This window comes from Eurytemora carolleeae, unplaced genomic scaffold (genome assembly GCF_000591075.1).
Source record: "Eurytemora carolleeae unplaced genomic scaffold, Eaff_2.0 scaffold383, whole genome shotgun sequence".
Classification (NCBI taxonomy): Eukaryota; Metazoa; Arthropoda; class Copepoda; order Calanoida; family Temoridae; genus Eurytemora; species Eurytemora carolleeae.
The window spans coordinates 429,314-449,428 of NW_019396487.1; the positions used below are offsets into that span (position 1 = coordinate 429,314).

General features: G+C 34.1%; 3 protein-coding genes across 3 annotated transcripts; all 3 read right to left on the reverse strand.

Moving 5' to 3' along the window:
* Nucleotides 1-984: 984 nt before the first annotated feature.
* LOC111704193 (uncharacterized) lies at nt 985-7,877 on the reverse strand. The gene is made up of 5 exons (XM_023476347.1): nt 7,778-7,877; nt 7,005-7,071; nt 6,684-6,751; nt 2,722-3,015; nt 985-1,363 (listed from the first exon to the last, which is right to left on the reverse strand). Exons 2-5 carry the CDS (start codon nt 7,008-7,010, stop codon nt 1,117-1,119), a joined length of 615 nt encoding a protein of 204 aa, XP_023332115.1. The 5' UTR covers nt 7,011-7,071; nt 7,778-7,877; the 3' UTR covers nt 985-1,116.
* On the reverse strand, nt 7,829-14,692 carry LOC111704200 (histone H4 transcription factor). Its single transcript, XM_023476353.1, has 9 exons — nt 14,595-14,692; nt 12,936-13,067; nt 11,816-11,884; nt 10,920-11,045; nt 8,934-9,011; nt 8,460-8,653; nt 8,413-8,422; nt 7,955-8,098; nt 7,829-7,837 (listed from the first exon to the last, which is right to left on the reverse strand). The coding sequence occupies exons 2-9, from the start codon at nt 13,062-13,064 to the stop codon at nt 7,829-7,831; spliced, it is 759 nt and encodes a 252-aa protein (XP_023332121.1). The 5' UTR covers nt 13,065-13,067; nt 14,595-14,692.
* A 3,142-nt stretch (nt 14,693-17,834) lies between these two features.
* LOC111704187 (uncharacterized) lies at nt 17,835-19,454 on the reverse strand. Its single transcript, XM_023476341.1, has one exon. It carries the CDS (start codon nt 19,372-19,374, stop codon nt 18,004-18,006), a length of 1,371 nt encoding a protein of 456 aa, XP_023332109.1. The 5' UTR covers nt 19,375-19,454; the 3' UTR covers nt 17,835-18,003.
* Nucleotides 19,455-20,115: the final 661 nt, after the last annotated feature.

Genomic DNA, 20,115 nt, shown 5'->3' on the forward strand with positions numbered 1-20,115 from the left:
AGTGCGAAAATTCAATCTTTAAAATCCTCTTAGATAATTTTTAAGGGATGATTTTTTTAATTATTTAATAACGACAACGAAAAATGTAGTAAAAAGTCTACATTAAGCTAATAAGTTGTTTAGGAACAGGTTAAGCAAATAAAAATAAACTATTATCATCGAAAATAAGTAATCTTATTCAGTTATTGCTTTCTGTAATGTTTCATTGTTCACAAACATATTCTTTAGATTTCCTGGAATTTTTATTGAAAAGACGACATTTGAAGAATTTGAAGAAATCTGCGAACAAATTCATACAGAAAAAAAAATTCAATATAGCGATAAAAAATAAATAATTTATTCTAACATCGATTTATTGAGAAAATTTCAATTAAATATATGGTTTCTTAAACATCATAAGAGTAATCTGTAAATTTTTTTACATGTTTCTTCGTCGTTATTTAATAATTCTAAAATCGATTCTCAAACGTAACCACCCAAATGGATGATTTTTAACGTCGACTTTGCGCTCAAAGTAATAATACATCATTATAACGTTTTACATGTCTCAACTGAATCCTGAAAAATTTCTCCACAATTCTACATTCTAAGTTCAACTACCATACAATGCCGGTTACCATACTTCCTTTGAAATTGTTTAATACTAAAAATGTCCTCAATTTTTTCTGTAATAAAAATAAATTCGTCACAATTATAATAATACTAAGTTTTCTGAATTAAAAACATTGATATCTTATTGATATACAAATACAAATATTTTAATTGTACAAATATACAAATATTTTAATTGTATCGTTGAGTATACTCATAAACTCATGTCTACCATCCATTTAGTTGTACTGCTCATTTTGGGAAGAACTCTAGTATTAACTTCTACATTATAAAGAGTACATAGTACATACAGACGGAGTGCAAATAAACATCGCTAGTATGCATCGTCCTAGATTTACGCAGGATTAAAAACAAATATATCAAAAAAGTGTATTATAAATTCTTAGATTTATTTAGTGTAGTCTGCATTTACATTCTTGTTTTTGATAAACATTAGACAACTTAAGGTTTTCCATTTTATTCAATAATTTGTAACGGATAAAAAAAAATGAACTTTAGCTTAGTCTAGTTTTTGATCAAGCTGCCGACCATTGCCAAGAATGAATTGAGATCTGGCAACTGTGCTCCGATCTCTTTAAGGTCGGAAATCTTTCTTGCTCGTTCCTCCTGGTCCTCTTCTTGGCTCTCAAGCTCGTCTTCGATCCGAGTCCAGTCCTCAGCCCCGTCCCCAGTCCGTTTCCAGTTCTGATCCTGGTCCTTAGTTCCAAACAGTTCATTAGTGATGTCCACCTCTTCACTCCTCAAGTTGGTTCTGTAAATACAACTTTAAATATAAAAATTCTCCAACTACCAAGCCCCCCCCCGCGCGGCGCTGTAATTTCATACCCGATTCATAACTCTTTCGTTTTTCTAGCTTAATTAGTCATTTTTGTAGAGAAACCACAATCAAAATAACAAGTTTTTAAAGGAAATGTTCTTTAAACTTAAAACATTTAGAAGCACCGTTGTGAATCGGACATGCCATTGCAATACTGTAAATGGAGGGTCACTTTAAATTACGTTTACAGTCTCTTTAATCTAACTTGGTATCGTGCTTACCTTTACAACTGATAAGAGAGAATACTGAGAACCTGGATCTAGTATCCTGCTTACCTATACAACTGATAAGAGAGAATACTGAGAACCTGGATCTAGTATCCTGCTTACCTATACAACTGATAAGAGAGAATACTGAGAACCTGGATCTAGTATCCTGCTTACCTATACATCTGATAAGAGAAAATACTGAGAATCTGGATCTAGTATCCTGCTTACCAATACATCTGATAAGAGAGAATACTGAGAACCTGGATCTAGTATCCTGCTTAACTATACATCTGATAAGAAAGAATACTGAGAATCTGGATCTAGTATCCTGCTTACCAATACATTTGATAAGAGAGAATACTGAGAACCTGGATCTAGTATCCTTCTTAACTATACATCTGATAAGAGAGAATACTGAGAATCTGGACCTAGTATCCTGCTTAACTAAGTATCGGAGAGGATACTGAGAACCTGGACCTAGGTTTCTCCTTACCTTTGTATCGGAGAAGATCCCGAGAACCTGGACCTAGTATCCTACTTACCAATGTATCGGAGAGGATACTGAGAACCTGAATTTATGTATCCTGCTTACCTTTTATCGGAGATGATACTGAGAACCTGGGCCAAGTATCCTACTTACCTATTTATCGGAGAGGATACTGAGAACCTGGATCTAAGTATCCTGCTTACCAATGGATCGGAGAAGATCCCGAGAACCTGGACCTAGTATTTGCTTACCTATGTTTTTGAGAGGATACTGTGAACCTGAATCTCAGTATCCTGCTTACCTATGTATCGGAAAGGATACATACAATCTAGACCTAGTATCCTGCTTACCTATGTATCGGAAAGGATACATATAACCTAAACCTAGTATCCTGCTTACCTATGTATCGGAAAGGATACATATAACCTAGACCTAGTATCCTGCTTACCTATGTATCAGAAAGGATACTGTGAACATAAATCTTAGTATCCTGCTTACTTATGTATCTGAGAGGATACTTAGAAACTGGACCTAGTATCCTGCTCACCCTAGTATCGGAGAGGATGCTTAGAACCTAGGTCTATTAACCTGCTTACCTATGCATTGGAGAGGATGCTGTGAAACTATGTACCCGGAGATCAGCCATCTCTGTATATTCATAACCAGGAGTAGAGGATTGAGTTGAAGCGAGGGTAGGAGAGCTCCGACCACTCCCAAAAGAAGAACCTTGGGCGGAGAGGTAAACTTCGACATATGGAGGATAAGGGGAGGATGTTTGTGGAGGATGATACAGGAAGGGTGAGGATGAGGTTGATAGAGCAGAGGATGGTGGAATAAACGGAGATGATTGTTGAGTTGAGAAGATTTCACTCATTTCAGGGGATACAGTTCTTAAACATAAAACAATAATTAGAAATAATGGGCATCCTATCATCAGATTTTAATCACTAAAGTTGGCTCTACCATAAGATATGAGTTTGAGCGATTTTATAACTTGCAATTCGTTCTTTAACGAACGGTTTGTTTAGTTTTGTTCCGACTTCAGACTCAATATTTTCAATGTCAAATGTCAATATTTTGAGTGTAAAAACGTAAACTTCAAGAGCAGAGAAAGGCAGTATTGAAGTATTAATGCCTATAATGAAATGGTTTACGGCAGTACCCTCCAAACATACATTGATAAATGAAGACAAGGAGTTTATGGATGCTTTTGTCTGAAATGAAACAAATTGAATTTTACTCAAACTTAGATTTGGAAGACAAAACATTTTGCATAATCGATACCAAGATAAAGTTCTAAGAGTACAGTTCTGTGCAAAAAAGAATATATAAAAAATAGTTCCCAAATAATAAACCAACGGTCTTTCCAGTTGAATAAAGAATTGTTTTTTGTATTAAGAAGTATTTTGAGGTGAACTGACGATCTAAAGTTTAAAAAGCAGGGATATTAAAAGATGATGTTCAGCTATATATTATATATATAACTTGAATTGGAATCCAGCGTTGCCTGGAATTTTCTATATAAAAGTCGACCTACTCAACTTAAACCTCAACTTAATAACATTTCCGTGATTCTACTGATTTCCCCAATCAAATGTGAGGCAAATCGGTCACAAGGGTTCATGTGTAATGATTGGACATCCAAACATCCCAACAGAGATTACTACTTTGTATATTATTATCATTATTATTAATAACATTCAACCTACAGTCAACGTATCATGTCCTATAGGCTATGTTACGTTGAGCTCCAGGGTCGAGCTCCAACCACTTACCCTTGTCTACTTAGGTTTTAGTGGATCATATCTGACGGTGAATTTTTTAAGATTCAGTGCATTTTGCCAGCGTATGTAAGGAGGCATGAAATTGCTAAACATGTTAGCATAATTAATTAAGCAGTACGCACCTCTGCTTGGGAATCGAAAACAGTTTTTATTATTTATTATTCAAAATACAAGAAGAATCTGACCAGGGGGCGGCAACTACAATTAATAGGAATGGGTTTAAACAAATAAAAATGTTACCTGAAGGGCCTTGAATCTTACTACAGGAACCTTAAGCAGAGCTACTCAACCTCCTGCTCATAATACTCTGGTCCATTTTAAGATGAAACCTTTCATTTAAATTATGCTTAAAGTGTTGCCATTTAACACCCATTACAAATGCCACTGCTTTATGTGTAATTGCAGCTTGCAAGTGTTCTTTTTTCATAAAGTTCTGAATTAATCCCACTTGCGCTTGGATCCTCATCCATGATTTGGTATATGGATCTTCAGGATGCTCAAGTAATTCTCTTAGAATATTTAATAATGTTGAATTATATTTTGTTTTGATTATACAGTAAATAAACAATGCTTGCATGCCCCTGAACCTTGCAGAATGTGCTGGTATTACTCGGCCAAATACATTTTACCTCCCGATGGTTATCAATCCCACAGTAGATAAAGAGTTCCTTTACTTCACATTCCTTGAATCCATGTTAATCCGTTTCATGAAAGGAACATTTAAACTTTTTCCCTTGAGGGTAAACACTGACTCCAGCCTAGGCCACATCATCCAGTCGGTTATTCATCTGCTCCTGTCCGGCCCTTAGTTTGGCAATTTCTTCATGCGTTTCCGCCACTGACTTAAGAAGCCTTACATTAGAGTTATACGAAGGCTCAGAATTGTCTAGAAGTTTCTTAATTTGAAGCTCAACCTCCGTTGGCTTTCTTGCCGAGACACTTCTGGGTTGGGGGGGGGGCTCATCTCCCCTCTATCTTGATCTACTTCCGCCGCTGTCTGTACCCTTTGTGTCTGGGCCAGTCAACACCTCTCTTTAAATGCTATTGAAGGTGTCGATCACCTTCAACTTCAACTCTTGGGAGAAAGCTGCCTCATTGATTATCCTGGTTTCTAGAAGTAGAACTACAATATCCTCCATGCAGTGGCTTGTTTCAAATTTGGCAATAATTCTTTGAACTCATCATACCGGGTGCAATATTTCTTGAGATGACCCGATCATCAAATCTGGGAGGGAGCACCACACCACCAAAACAAAGTTTATTTGAATCTATAACCTTCTCAAGAAACTGCGGATGCCCTTCTGATCCATGCACAATAAAACATGCCTTCAACTCCTCAGCATTCTTGTCAGTAACAAAAAAAACTGCTTCATTGTAGCAAACCTGTCCAATTGAAGTGATATTCTTGTTCATCATATTTGGTACCATTAACACATGTCACACATGCGCTCTCTGTGTACAAACAACCACGGCATTGCAGTTCTGTACAGACTTCCTGGATTAATTGATAGCATAACCCAGCTAAAATGACGACCCTTATTCTTGTAAATTTACCCAATTCTTGCAATGTTTTTTTAAAAAGAAAAATATTTCTTCTTCGAATTGGAAATTAAGCTAAAGCTACACTAACAGTTTCATAATCTTTAAATGATGCTCAAGTTAAACCTTGCAGTAGCAATATTACCCAGATTTAACCCTACATCCCATTCAACACTGCTATGGTCAGCAGCTCCTGGCTCTTAAATGCTCATTCTGAACCACTATTTTATGATTTAAAAGTACACCCTTTCCCGGACCTTATTCTTCATCAAAAACTTTCGCTCATGCACTCCATAGCATTAAGTTACGCCCCTCCTTCTTTCTTTGTGGATCCAATGTTCCCCAGGAATTTCAATTTCAATAGCCCTTAAGAAATCGAGATCAATTTTTTGTTAACAGATGTGCAATTTTATTTTTAAACAGATTTCCTTTATATTCTTTTACAACCTGTTGGAATGAACTTGACCCCGCTTTGTCTTTTAATGGTAGTACAAATAAATTTAAATATAAACCTAAACTACATTTTCTGGATAGATTATCGAACTTAGAATGCAACCGGCTATTTTGGTATACTTGTTCAACTCTAGTTTTTTAGATTAGGTTGGGGTTTTCAACGTCTTAAATATGATATGTTTAAATTTGTCCATGCTTTTTTATACATATATTGAAAATAATATATATGTACCCTTGTCTTAAGAAATATTTAGCTTATTTTTGATCTTTTATCCTGATCAAAATAGCATGTTGTAATAATATTTCTTGATCAAGAAACATTTATACATTATCAAGCCCAACACTTTTTGTTATTTCTGACTGATTAGATTAACGCCATTGTCTCTGCCTCCTGTTCTCAAACCACAACCGCCTTGTCACTCCGCCATTTATGTGCTCCATTTATGCACATTGCACAAAGTTTGAATCTAATCATTATTATGCTGAACCAGAGGAGCTCGTGTGAAAAGAGCCTGAGCTATCTTGTAGCTAGCAGGCCAAAATATATATGTAATTTGTCAGTTATTAAATTAATATATGTATGTTTAAACTTGTGACCAAATAAATTATTTGATTTGAAGTAGTAATCTCTGTTTGTATGTCTTATTGTTTAATTGGAAGTATATTTAGAACCACATTGGAATATTATTAGGTTGGTTTTTACATTCTAAATCAAGTAAATCGATTTCACTAAGGAAAGCATAGTTTCCAGACAAAGCTGGGTTTTTAAATTAAGGGAAGACCTGATAGATGATGTTGGTAGGGAGGGAACAGGTTCCATCTCCTCCGGGTCATCTTCCTCACCATTCTCCTGGGAGTATCATTGTATCATTGTTATTATTATTATTATTATCATTATTATCATTATTATCATTATTATCATTATTATCATTATTATCATTATTTTCATTATCATTATTATCATCATAATCATTATCATTATTATTATCATCTCCTTCCTTCTGGGAATATCATATTGTCATTATTATCTTAGTATCATAAGTATCATTATTATCCTTGTTATCATTAGTATCATTATTATCATTATTATCATTCTTTCTAACCTGCATTTCAAATCTAATAAGCTGAGCTCTATAGAACCCTGTAGATGAATCTCTACTATACCGAAACCTTAAACAAGTATGTACAATCCTATAATTGCCTAAAGGTGTACGTAAGATTGCAGACTGCGTCAAAATGTATTGACATTTGCAAACTGCAGCATACAGGTGTACATACAGTTGTACACTTCAGCACAAAGCTGTACATACAATTTCACACTACGGCACTAAGGTGTACATACAATTGCACACTGCGGCACAAAGGTTTACATACAACTGCACAGTGCAGGATTAAGGTGTACATTCCATTTTACATTTTGGCATAAAGATGTATATATATTTGCACGTAGGGGTACAATTGTGTACATTCAAATGCAAACTGCAGCACAAAAGTACGCAATGCGCAAACAATTGCACACGGCAACATAAAAGTGTGCACTGTACATACAATTGCACACTGCAACATAAATGTAAACATACAACTGCAAACAGCACATTGCAATGTAAAGATTGCAAGATGCGGTACAACTGTATGTTCAAATACAAGCTGCTGACAAAGGTGCACATTGCAGCACTAAGATGCACAGTGGACTAACGGATGCACACTGCAACAAAAATGTGTAAATACAATTGCACACTGCAGCACAAGGGTGTGCTTACAATTACACGTTGCAGCAGGGGTTATGTTCATTGTACATCCAATTGCAAACTGCGACACAAACGTGTACAGAAAACAGACAAGTCAAATAATATTCTTTTACTTAAATTACGGTTACCTGGAAGTGGTGGAAGTGACTTCATGTTTTTTCTTCAAGTGCTTTGTTAGATCAGTTCCCCTTAAAGAATATTAATTGATTCCATTATTTAACGCTTTGAAGTCAAAAATTACGTTGCCTTAAAAGTAAAAATATGTAATGATGATATTGTCAAAATTTGAAAAAATCATATCTCACCTTCATTACTGGGTTTGATTTACAGCTGAATCCACAGCCTTCCATACAAGTGAGAACATCTCCTTGATGAATTCTCAAGTGCTGCTTCAAATCCGCAGCAGACTTGGCTTTATGCTCACAGATATCACAGGAATAATCTCGATCCTATTGTTAATATTAATATTAAAAAGGTGCCAAAATAATTCGCATAAATTCTGTATATTGTTTGACTATATTTACATTTTTTTAATAAGAAGCCGAGAGTGTGTTATTTATTTTGGTTCCCAAGGTTTGATAATCGCAAAGAGATCAGGTCTGCACGCTGTGCTGGTTAGAGCAAGACTCTTTAGTTAAATAAATGTCAACTTTAACAGAATACAGCTCTTAAATAATAATGCCTTATTTTATTTTAAAACAGTACAAAGTCCAAAAACCATAAAAATCTTAGAAAAACGAACATAGTTATTGCCCTTTACCACCTGGGAGTGCCTGTATTTAATATGGTTCTGTAAGGAGGATGGAGTACCTGTATTTAATATGGTTCTGTAAGGAGGATGGAGTAGGCCAAGTGACTCCACACTCCTTGCACTCGTATCGATTGATATGACTTCTCATGTGATCTCTCAATAAACGCTCCAGCGCAAAGGATTTGTTGCAGTGGGTACAGGTAAACTCATTGTTGCCGCATTGTTGTCTTTTCAGATGATCTAGTAGCTTAACCTGAAAACAAATTAAAATGTATTCACAGATTGCTCATCATTAATTTACTTGTTATTTGTAATGATTATTTAAATTGAATTAAATTAATCCAACTGGCGAAGATTGCCCCCCCCCCTTTTTAAAACTTAATCAAACAATTAATCTATTTTATACATTTATCATTTGAAATCCTAATGTTTTGGGATTGAGAAATATAAATTCTAAAAAGAGATAAGGGGGGGGGGTGATTTTTAAAACAAATATAAACCCTGATCATTATTAATGTTATTAAGAATCCTACCCTGTTGGCGAATACACATCCACAAGTCGGACATCCTGCCAACTTCTCCTGAGTATGACTGCGAAGATGCTCTTTAACCTAATCAGATCTACTAGTTCAACATTGCACTCGGATTCGGATTCTAGTGAGAAACTCAAGTTTCAAGAGTTAACTTTTTATTTTATGTTTTTAAGTGCTGAAGACATAATTTAAAGTGATCCGATCCTCTGAACATGGAAGAGAAATCAACCTTTGAAGGACTGGGGGCAGGTACACCCATATATATATACAGGGTGTTTCAATAAACATGGGAATTAATTGACTTTCATATCGCCCTTGATCCGTGCGGCATTTTTCATGAACACAATTATTGCAGTATTCCAGTTTAATCATCTAATATATAAAAAAAATCTGGTCTTGAGATTTTTAAAATGTGGTCTACCTTTTTTGTATTTTCAAAATTTACGGAGATGTTAAATTTTTTTTTACGAATTTCTATTCATTGCATAAATCAAAATTGTCTTAATATCTAATATTTTCGTCAATTTTTAAAACACAAGAAAGGTATAGACCACTTAATGAAAAGCGCTCAAGACGTACAGCCTCATTTTTATACTTTCTTTCAGTGCTTAGGATCCATTCAATTTTGATGCGGATCCGGATCCTAGATCCGCACTGGAAAAAAATGGATCCGGATCCAGGTCATTTCTTTAAGATTTACTGAATTTTTTCAACAAAAAATTTTTTTTACTTTTCTAACTGACACATGCCTTTTATACCTACTGCCTGAGTCCTCAGACATACTGCATAAATGCTTTAGACCTACTTCCGGTCATTGGATTTAGACTTTTTTTTATAAATCTTTGGAAAGCCTTGAACAAAAGAAAGCAGATTGTACAATTTTTGCGAAGATGTTTTGCATAGTTTTTTTGCACAATTGCCTCTCAAGAGAATTTGCACAGTTTCAGTTTTCCTTGAATAAAAATTTTGTTTTTGAAAATTTTGCAAATATTTTTGCATATATGAATTCGTCGACGCGTGGTGAGGGCTTTTCGAAAATTTATAATTTATTATATTTCGCGAAATTTTTGGTTTCGCACATTTTTTGCTTAATAGCTTGAAATTGCAATAAATATTTGATATTTTGCAAACTTGCAACTTTTTTTGAAGTTTATTAAAGTAAAGTCCAAGGGCTTTTTAAAAATGTATCAAATGTTATAAATTTGTATCACAATAAGGAAATAGAAGGGGGGGTCCCCTGGACCCCCCAGACTATTTTGGGTAAACCAGACGTCAGCCTGAATAGGGTTAATTGAAAACATAAGCACATTAGCACAGTACATAATTTTATTAGTAAAGTAGTGCTTAGGATCCGGATCCGGATCCGTTGGATCCGCAAAATTTTGGCTTTCTGGATCCGGATCTTCAAAAATTTGCGGATCCACGGATCCAGATCCAATGCTAGAATAATAGATCAATGATTAGAAAATTAGTTCATTGATTAGAAAATTAGTTCATTAATAAGAAAATTAGTTCATTGATTATAAAATTAGTTCGTTGTTTAAAATATCAATTCATTGATTAAAATATCAATTCATTGATTAAAATATCAATTCATTAATTAAAATATTATTCATCTATATATAAATTAAGCTTGTCTGTCTGTCTGTTTGTATACAATAAACGTCAAAACGGTTAAACCGATCCGGCACAAATTTTGTGTGGGACCCCAAGGAGGGTTTATGAATAAACAAAATTTTAAAAATTTGTGTTTAAAAGTCTTTTATTTTTGTAAAATTTTGAAATTGCTCGAAAAAATATTTTGAAATCCGCAAACTTTTTGTCTTGTTTTTGTTTTATACTGTACAAAGAGAAGATGCTTACAGATAAAGCCACAATTAAAAGATAAAATAGAAGATGGGCGCGAAAATTAAAAAACTAGTTCATTGATTAAAATATCAATTCATTAATTAACATATTAGTTTATTGATAAAAATATCAATTCATTGATTTATTGTATTGATTATTTTTAATCTTTTCCTTAATCTTATTTACCAACCTTGCTACGTGCCAGTAGTACTCCTGGGGATGGTCGAAGTCCGTTTCTCTCTCGATACAATCCCCCCAAACACACTAAACAATAAGTAAAACAGAACTTTAAGAAACTGTAAGCGTAAATTCAAGTGACCCTCCATGCAAAGATGGCAATGTCCGATTTACCACGGTACCCTTGAAGCCTTTGTCTGATTAAGTGTGAATTAGATATCAATGTTTTTGTTTCTTTAAAATGATCATTTTCATTTGCGGTTTCTCTGCGAAAGTGACCTCGCATTTCTTGCTTATAAAAAGCCATGGAGAAACTTTCATAAATAAACACTTTTTGAATCAGAAAAACGATGGTATCTTCCACATTTTTGATTAGATTAAGGTTTCAAGGGTACTGTTGCAATTCTGGTATTGCTGATATTGCATGGAGGGTCACTTTAGCACACAATTTCATTCATTTTCACTTAATAAGATTTTTTTCCCCCTAAATTAGCGAATACCAAAAAACGCGTTGGGAATAAAAACAAACCAACATTAAACAGATAAATAACACGATTTTGTAATAAGATAAAATGTCGATCAGTACTTTTTCATTTAGTGAATTTTTATTTGTGCAAGCCAGCTTAGGTAGAGATGGGCACTGGGTATTGGGTATCGAAGTATGGCCGGTGTTAAAGCTAAATTATGAACTCTAAAGGTGCTACACAGTCTTTTTAATTTAATTTCAAGAGCTCACTTATATATAGATTATAAAATGTTTTAATAAATAACTTAGTTTAATATCGTTTGTTGAGTAAATCTGAGTAAATTATTTCCATGCCGAGGTTATTAACTTAAAAAAATATCCCTCTATTTACCTTAAAAGGCTCAGCTAGATCGTGAAACAGATTCCGTTGAGATGGATCCAACAAACATCCCTTTAATCCCTTTACAAGTTAATTCAATCAATCAAAAGATAACGTAGATGGAATCCCTGAATTCCTGAGGATCAATAAAACAACAGAATCCGTCAGAAGGGATTCATATAACATCCTTTTAATCTATTTACAGTAACCTTTAATCAAGGGATTCCGTTATCTTAGTCCAATAAACATCCCTTTAAAGTCACTCAATAGATTTTGTTAAAAATGGTCCAATAAACATCTCTTTTAAATCACTCAATAGATCATACATACCTTTAACCCTTTTAACATAGTTCAATCAATCAATCAATCAACATTTTATCAGCCTGTAAATCCATCTCAAACAGTTGAAAATCATATACCACTTGTATTACTAAATGAGTAAGTGCTTCATCTTCAAATAATCCTTATATATTTAAAACCAGTGTTAAGGATCCGGATCCAAGGGGCCAAATATCAACCAAAACCTGCTAATAATTAATTTTGCTCTCAAAACACAAATAATTATGTTTGTTAATTAATGAGAGATTAGTAAAACTTCCAATCTCAATAGTTCCTTAAGTTTTAGTATAATAATAAATGAAATGAAATGAAAGATAGATCGTGGAAGTCCCCCAACGTGGGATCCCCAGACCGACTCCGAGAAGGGGACTCAGTCAGGTGCTGAATCCCCGACCGATTCAATCTGGCACCCTAATCTCATTCCCCCTACTCCAAGGAAATTTAATTAAGGCAGGTACAAACCAGACGCTGTCTAGCCATACATCCTGATGGCGAAAGTGTACCCTGCAATCAAAAGTGAGGCGAGAAGCAGTAGCTACCTGGAACAATAAAACAAGCGAAAAAAGATGAAAAAATGTTGGAACATTTTTTCCCTTAAAAATCAGTAAATGTTCAGGACCTGGATTCGGATCCAGTTTTGGATCCATTTCAGTGCGGATCTAAGATCCGGATCAGAATGAAAAAGATCCTAAGCGCTGATTTCATCATTGAATCAATCAATCAATTAATCTTAGTTATTCTAGTCCTTCAATCCTTCATCAATCTAATAATCTGTAAACCCAGACAAGCCTACCTGAGATTTTATAAGGTTCAGACCATGACTCTTAATCTTAGAATGGAATGAATGGTAGTTTATGTGTCGAACCATCTCGGAGGAGAGGTAGCATTCATACCCACAATCATCCCACAGACAGACAAACATATCCTATAAATAAAACCATCAGATTTAAAGATTTAATTTGGGTATTAAAGAGAAGTTACTTTTAGAAATAAAATCTAATCAATCTACTTGGATAAAGCTTTCTAAACAATAGATATTTAAGAATTTAAAATCTATAAAATAATTCCATCAAATAAATAGGTTTATTTCAAAAATCTAAATCTAAAACATTCCAAACTTCTTGAGAAATCAGAATCTGCGACTAAAATAAAAATGTTTATTTACAAGCCGCCCCCCCCCCCTAATTGTAGAAAATAAAATGGTTTTGTTCAATTCACAATAAAAGATTAAAAGCTGAATCAAGATTACACAAGTGAAAAAATATATATATTTTGCTTCTTGATTCGGATTTATTAAAAAAGTTGTCATAAAAACTAAAATTCGGATCACACAAACTAAAGCGTACAATGTACAATTTCTGCAAATAATGTTAAAAGAACTTTTAATTTTCGATGAACATTGAATTCATGAATCCAGAAAATGTGAAAAATATGATAAAGTAGGGGGAAAATGGGGGGAGAAGTGATCTGAAAACCCTTAAACTTACTCCTGATGTTGGTAATGAGATTCTTGACTAACAGCTAGGTGTTTAAAACACCTAGCTGGTATTTGAAAAAGCTTTAAAAAACATGAAAAATGGAAAAAAGTGGGGAAAAATAATTTTTTCACAATCTTTTCTATTTCACTTAAAAGAAAAACAAAAATGGAACACAAATGGAACACAATTGGTGCCCATATGCAAAATATCATTCTGATACCACATAAAATGAAGACAGGATTCCCAAATGTATTCAAATTGGTCAAACTGACCCTCCCTTTTAAGAGATAAAAAACTTGGAAATTTATTATTTCTTTACAGTGTAAACTCTTAAACAACCGGACAATATATGAATTATATCTCAATAAAATGTTCAATTAGGAATAAAAAAACAAGTGCATAAAAAGTTAACCCGAAACTATGCAGACAGAGTTTCAATCTTAAACTAAAACCAAGGAAGTGTTTCCATCTTATTATAAAAAAAAACCTAACAACAAAATAAGAACACAAAAATATATGATATTATTGACAAACTATATTCTGGAATGAATACTTAATAGGTGTGGTGAATAAATATTAGGTGAAATTTAAGAGGGGGCCGGGGGGGGGGGAGGGTGGAATACTGTTGGTCAATTTAGAATATTGGAACGTGGAGGAAATAGGAATGGACCAAGGGAGGCTGGGGTTAAATTGGGAATCTAAAAAACCATGGCTCAAAAATTAAAACTGTAACACAAATTAAATTTTTTAATTTTTTGGACAAAAGGGAAAAATGTCAGCAAAAAGTAAGAACATTGATTATTTTTCCACCAAAAAAGAAAAGAAATTCAAAAATTTAAGAAATTCACTCGCAACGTCGCATGCAAGGCTTTTATAAGAAACTTCAAATTTTAAATTCAATTCAATTTATCACTTTCTCCGTAATAATTTCAGAGATCAATGCAAAGAATTAACTTTTTAAAAATAAACAATACCTGACTCGTGTCCTCAGCTATTCTAACATCTGTATCTTTTATATGAGATCTAACATGACGGATAAACTCAGCATACTAAAAACAATATTTTTATATATTTTACATAATATAATATATATGTCTATATTCTGCTTGTCTGTTTTTATCCAATCAGGCTGAATCGATCGACGATCGGTCCTTAGTTTTATGTGGCAACTCACATGACCCCACGAAAAAATTAATTTTTTGAATTTTCTTTTTCATCAATGTGTTAGATAATAATATAAATAATATTTTATCTTTTCTTTTACTCCGATATTTTTTATCAGAACTTGTCATATTTTGCAATTAAAAAAAATCAAAAAAAACGCAATTTTTGACACCCTGTTATGACATTAAAAACTTTATAAAATAAATAATTTTTTGTGTGTGTATTTTAGGGTTCATTGGGAGTATATATTTAAAAAATGGGCTATTTATGTCCAACGAGGCCGGAGATAAAAAATAGGAGCCGACGGAGGTCACTTTTCAGAGGTTCCAAGACTCCGGAAAGAGATATCGACAATCTGACTTCATATCCTGCTCCTAACAAATATATGAGTCTACATTCAAAAATAGAACCGGCTGCTATTTATAATGAAAGAGATATTACAAAATGTCTTCCTTTCCACAGGTTCTTTATTTTCCAAGATCATAAAAAAAATTAAAAATGGAAAAACGATCCAAAACCGATTGTGACAATACGTTCGTTTTTGCTTCTTTTTTTTTGCATCGTTTTGAGTCGTTTTTTGCATGTAACTTCCTCCAGAGTCGTACAACTTTGACATATTTTAAGACAATGAAATGTTTATAATTATTTTTTTAAATTGCTCTTTTTACATTATGCCAAATTTTGACCCTGAAACAAGGAACAGGTGCTGGTCTGAAAATAAAGATTAGAAATACTAATGCATGGCGGAACCGAAAGGAGCGAAGCTGATAAACTTCATCATCATTCCGAAGAATTCAAAGAGAAGACATCTAGGAAAGGAGAATACTACTCCTGTACTAAACTTTGTAGGTGGGTCACAGATACAAGGCCTAGGTTAGGTGGGGCTACGACAACCGCTATTCTAAACTCTCGCATAACGCATTTTTTCTTGCTCTGACAGAAGATATTGGCTTGAACGAAGAAAAGAGAAAAACTAGTCGCTCCTTAACGTTCAGACCAAACTTTTTGCAAACAAGAAAAAAGCTGACTTTAAAAATGTACAATTCTCAAAACTGTAAAACTTCCCAATTTTTTTTAGGGTGCTTTTAAAGTCTAGAAAGTCAAAAACTTTATGCTAAGAAAAGGATAAAACTAATCAATCATGTATGTACCCATGTACAATTGCAATTGTACAATTGTTGAAAAATGCAAAAAATAAATGTTGTGTCAGTAAATAACTTACTTCAGGTCTAGTTCTGCGTCCACTTGATTAAACTCCAGTCCAAACTCGACTGTGTTCTTTTCTTTAAACTAAAGATTTTGATTTGGTGATTTAACATTCATTTAATATTTCTTGTGTTGTTTAAAAAACATGCACTTATGAAAAAATAATTATAATTAATTATAATTATGACAAAAATGGATACGGATCAAAGTCGTAAACATTTCTTCATGATTTAGTGATTTTTAACGAAGGAAAAAAACAAGTTTTTAAAAAAACGTTTGTTTATTTTTATGCTGCCTAGAGATGAACCACTCAGAGATTAGTAAGCAAGGGTCCATGTTATTCCATTTATAATCCCAGTTGAGATCAGGGTTGAAAGAGGTTATTGTATACTTATGAAAATACACTTTCTGTTTCATTGTGAGCTTTTTGTGTACATGAACTACACTTCATAAATGTGTACTGCATTTAGGGTGTAAAAAATGTAAATAACAGAAATCATAAAAAAAATATTATGTCCGAAAAATAAACACTCCCTTGTAGTATAGAACGTGGAGGAAATAGGAATGGACCAAGGGAGGCTGGGGGTTAAATTGGGAATCTAAAAAACCATGGCTCAAAAATTAAAACTGTAACACAAATTAAATTTTTTAATTTTTTGGACAAAAGGGAAAAATGTCAGCAAAAAGTAAGAACATTGATTATTTTTCCACCAAAAAAGAAAAGAAATTCAAAAATTTAAGAAATTCACTCGCAACGTCGCATGCAAGGCTTTTATAAGAAACTTCAAATTTTAAATTCAATTCAATTTATCACTTTCTCCGTAATAATTTCAGAGATCAATGCAAAGAATTAACTTTTTAAAAATAAACAATACCTGACTCGTGTCCTCAGCTATTCTAACATCTGTATCTTTTATATGAGATCTAACATGACGGATAAACTCAGCATACTAAAAACAATATTTTTATATATTTTACATAATATAATATATATGTCTATATTCTGCTTGTCTGTTTTTATCCAATCAGGCTGAATCGATCGACGATCGGTCCTTAGTTTTATGTGGCAACTCACATGACCCCACGAAAAAATTAAACTTCATAAATGTGTACTGCATTTAGGGTGTAAAAAATGTAAATAACAGAAATCATAAAAAAAATATTATGTCCGAAAAATAAACACTCCCTTGTAGTATACATTCTGCAGTATGAATTTTTTTCTAAAACTTGACATATTACTTCTAACTGTTTACAACAACAAGGTCAATATATGTTAAAATCAATCAATCAACCTTTCGGATCGTATAAGATGGAATTATATGCACTCTAGTTTTAAATAATCTCTCAATAGTTGTGAGATTTGTGTTTAAAAGTTCTTTATGTAGAATTCGGTTGAAATTTTGCCCCCTTAGATTCAGATCATCGGAAACCCATAATTTAGCGAATTCGGATCCAGGAAGCTAGATCCAACGGATCCAGGAAGCCAAATCCAACGGATCCAGGAAGCCAGATCCAACGGATCCATTGAGAGACCTTAGCACTGCAGAATAATATAATTTATTTTTAACTTCTCCCAAAAGCAAATATTTACGAGTGCATTACTATCTAGGCATTCACGGTTAGATTTAAGTTCTAAAAGATTTATAAATAAAAGGTTTGAACAAAATCAAATCATAACTATTTAAAACATATTTAATTTTATTCCTTACTTTTTGCACATATGGTTTTCAAAAAAAGCAATCAATAGAATTTAATTCCTACCATATTTTCAAAATTGAGAGATTTTCCATTGTTTTGCGTCATTTTCGCTTCCTGTGTTTTTATTCAGTAACATGAGTCATTAGTCTGAAAAATTAAAGAATAGACTGTCATAAATAAAAATCACAAGTTATCACAGAGAATTAAATCAATTTTCTTTATACGTAAATTTATATCTGGAACAGTTGTCCCGTGAGTTATGCAAAATTATGTTAAAAAAATATCTAAAATATGTCCTAACTAGGCCGATTATTACTAAGTCAAACTAATTTTGCGGATTTTCCGCTTCTCATTGTACAATCTCCTGAGTTCGTCTCCATACTTTAGCACTCGAACTCTTCGATCACACCAGTCTGGGTCCCTGTAGTCGGCCCACAGATCCATCACGGCTTCAAAGGGCTCCTTGAGGTTCTCCGGTTTAGGTTTCAGCTTCTCATCTGTCCACCATTGGAGGTCATCACGTCTGGTTGAGTAGGACCGTTTCTTATCTTTACTCCGGGGTGTGATCGGTTCAATGACATGATCAGGAATTGATGGAGGACTGATTGAATATACAGGAGAGGGTTTAGAAGACTGAGTAGTTAGTGAGGGGTTTGAAGGGTTTAAAGGATCAGATGAATTGGAAATTACTCTGATGCCATGAATCTCTTCTCTACTTTTTATAACTAAATTACTCTTCCTCGTGGTATGTGTCGAATCTGAAACTGGATATGTGACGAGATTTGCGCTTGATAAACTCTGGTTCCTCTTGTCAAGTAAAGATTTAGAATTTGACACTTGGCTAGAATTTCTCCTTTGACAATAACGCGAGGTTGGGGAGGTGGAGGTAACCATGGTTTTAAATCCTTCAACATTGGACTTTGAAAGTAGTTGGGTATACGCTGCCGCTTTAGACAGGATCAAATCTCTACTTTGTGACTCTGGTTCTAATGAAGCCTTTATTATACTAGTCTTTAGTATATTAAAGTGTCCTATATTCGACACCGTCTGTTTGGTGAGCAGATTTGTAATGTAGATTATGGATGTGACCTGAATCTTACCGCAGGAGTAGTTCTTGACAAAGAAGTTAACTAAGGTTGGGTTTATCAGCATTGTTGGATCCATGAAGAGATGAGTTAAACTGAGGTTTTCAATATTCATGTCATCCAAGTGCCTGGCTGTCCACTTCATAACCTCTCCTCCTCCTAACTTGATAACATTATCTAAGGTTTCTTTCTTCTTCTGGTTCTCCATGAGCACTAGGACTTTCCAATTCTTAAACACTCCGCCATCTTTTCTTGTTTTCCTTCTTATGTTCAAAGGGGGTAGATAGACTTTGGCTTTTAAAATCATACTTTCATACCTTGAGTGTCCCAGATCATACCCCTCCTCCTCCAACCAACGTTCCATTCTATGGCTGTCTGTGATGTATGTGACATGAAGGATCGGTATTCCTGCCGCGAGGGCTGATTCGACTTTTTCAGTTCGTCCCAGGCTACCAACTAGAAGATGAGTTATTTGACTAGAAAACCGTTCCCCTGGTTTTAGTATCTTTATATTTCCCCTCAGCCGTTTTATTTTTTCTCCAACATCTCCCTCCGTTCCCGGATGCAATCCTGACCAGGCAAACAGCTTCTCGTCCTCCATTATCGGTCTTAATTCATCCAGAGCACATAGTTTTTGTAGTTTTGGATAAAATACAAGCGCAGATAAACTTAGAATACCGCGTCTCATTTGTTTATTTATTAGTCGTCTTTAACAAAACAATAACAAAGCCCAGACTTTGATTTGGTGTATTTTTCGACCTACGCAAATCCTCTATACTCCACTTCTGACATACGCCAAATCCGCTATACTACACATCCGACCTACTAGCATGAGGTTTTAATGCTGCTACATGGAATTGTGGCCGCAGCGCCCGGCCACCTAGCCTGTCCTAGCCGCGGCGCTCGGCCCAGAACAATTGTCTTAATTTCTAGCCTAACTTAAATCCCTCAAATAATACAAAAATAAACAGCTGGTGTAGGTCCGATATTGCAGTAGGTCGGAAGTTCAGTGGGTGGGATGTTGTATGGTGTATTCATTCCTTTGATTTTTATTTTTTTTCTCAATTTTTTATAAATTTCACTACGTGTACCAACCTTTTTTATGGTATGAGAATAAATACTTGAGTACAAAGCAGTTGAAATTCCAGATTGAAAAGCCTGATAATATCCAATCAATATCTGCACTACGTCTTACGATAAGTTGCAAACAGCTGTTCATATTTTGAAGTTGTCATGGTGCATTTGTTAGGTTAACCTCCTTTACCTCGCCCAATGAAAGCTAGAGTGGTTACCGTATGAATCATATAGTGTGAGTCATTACTCACTCAGTGAATAAAGGAGT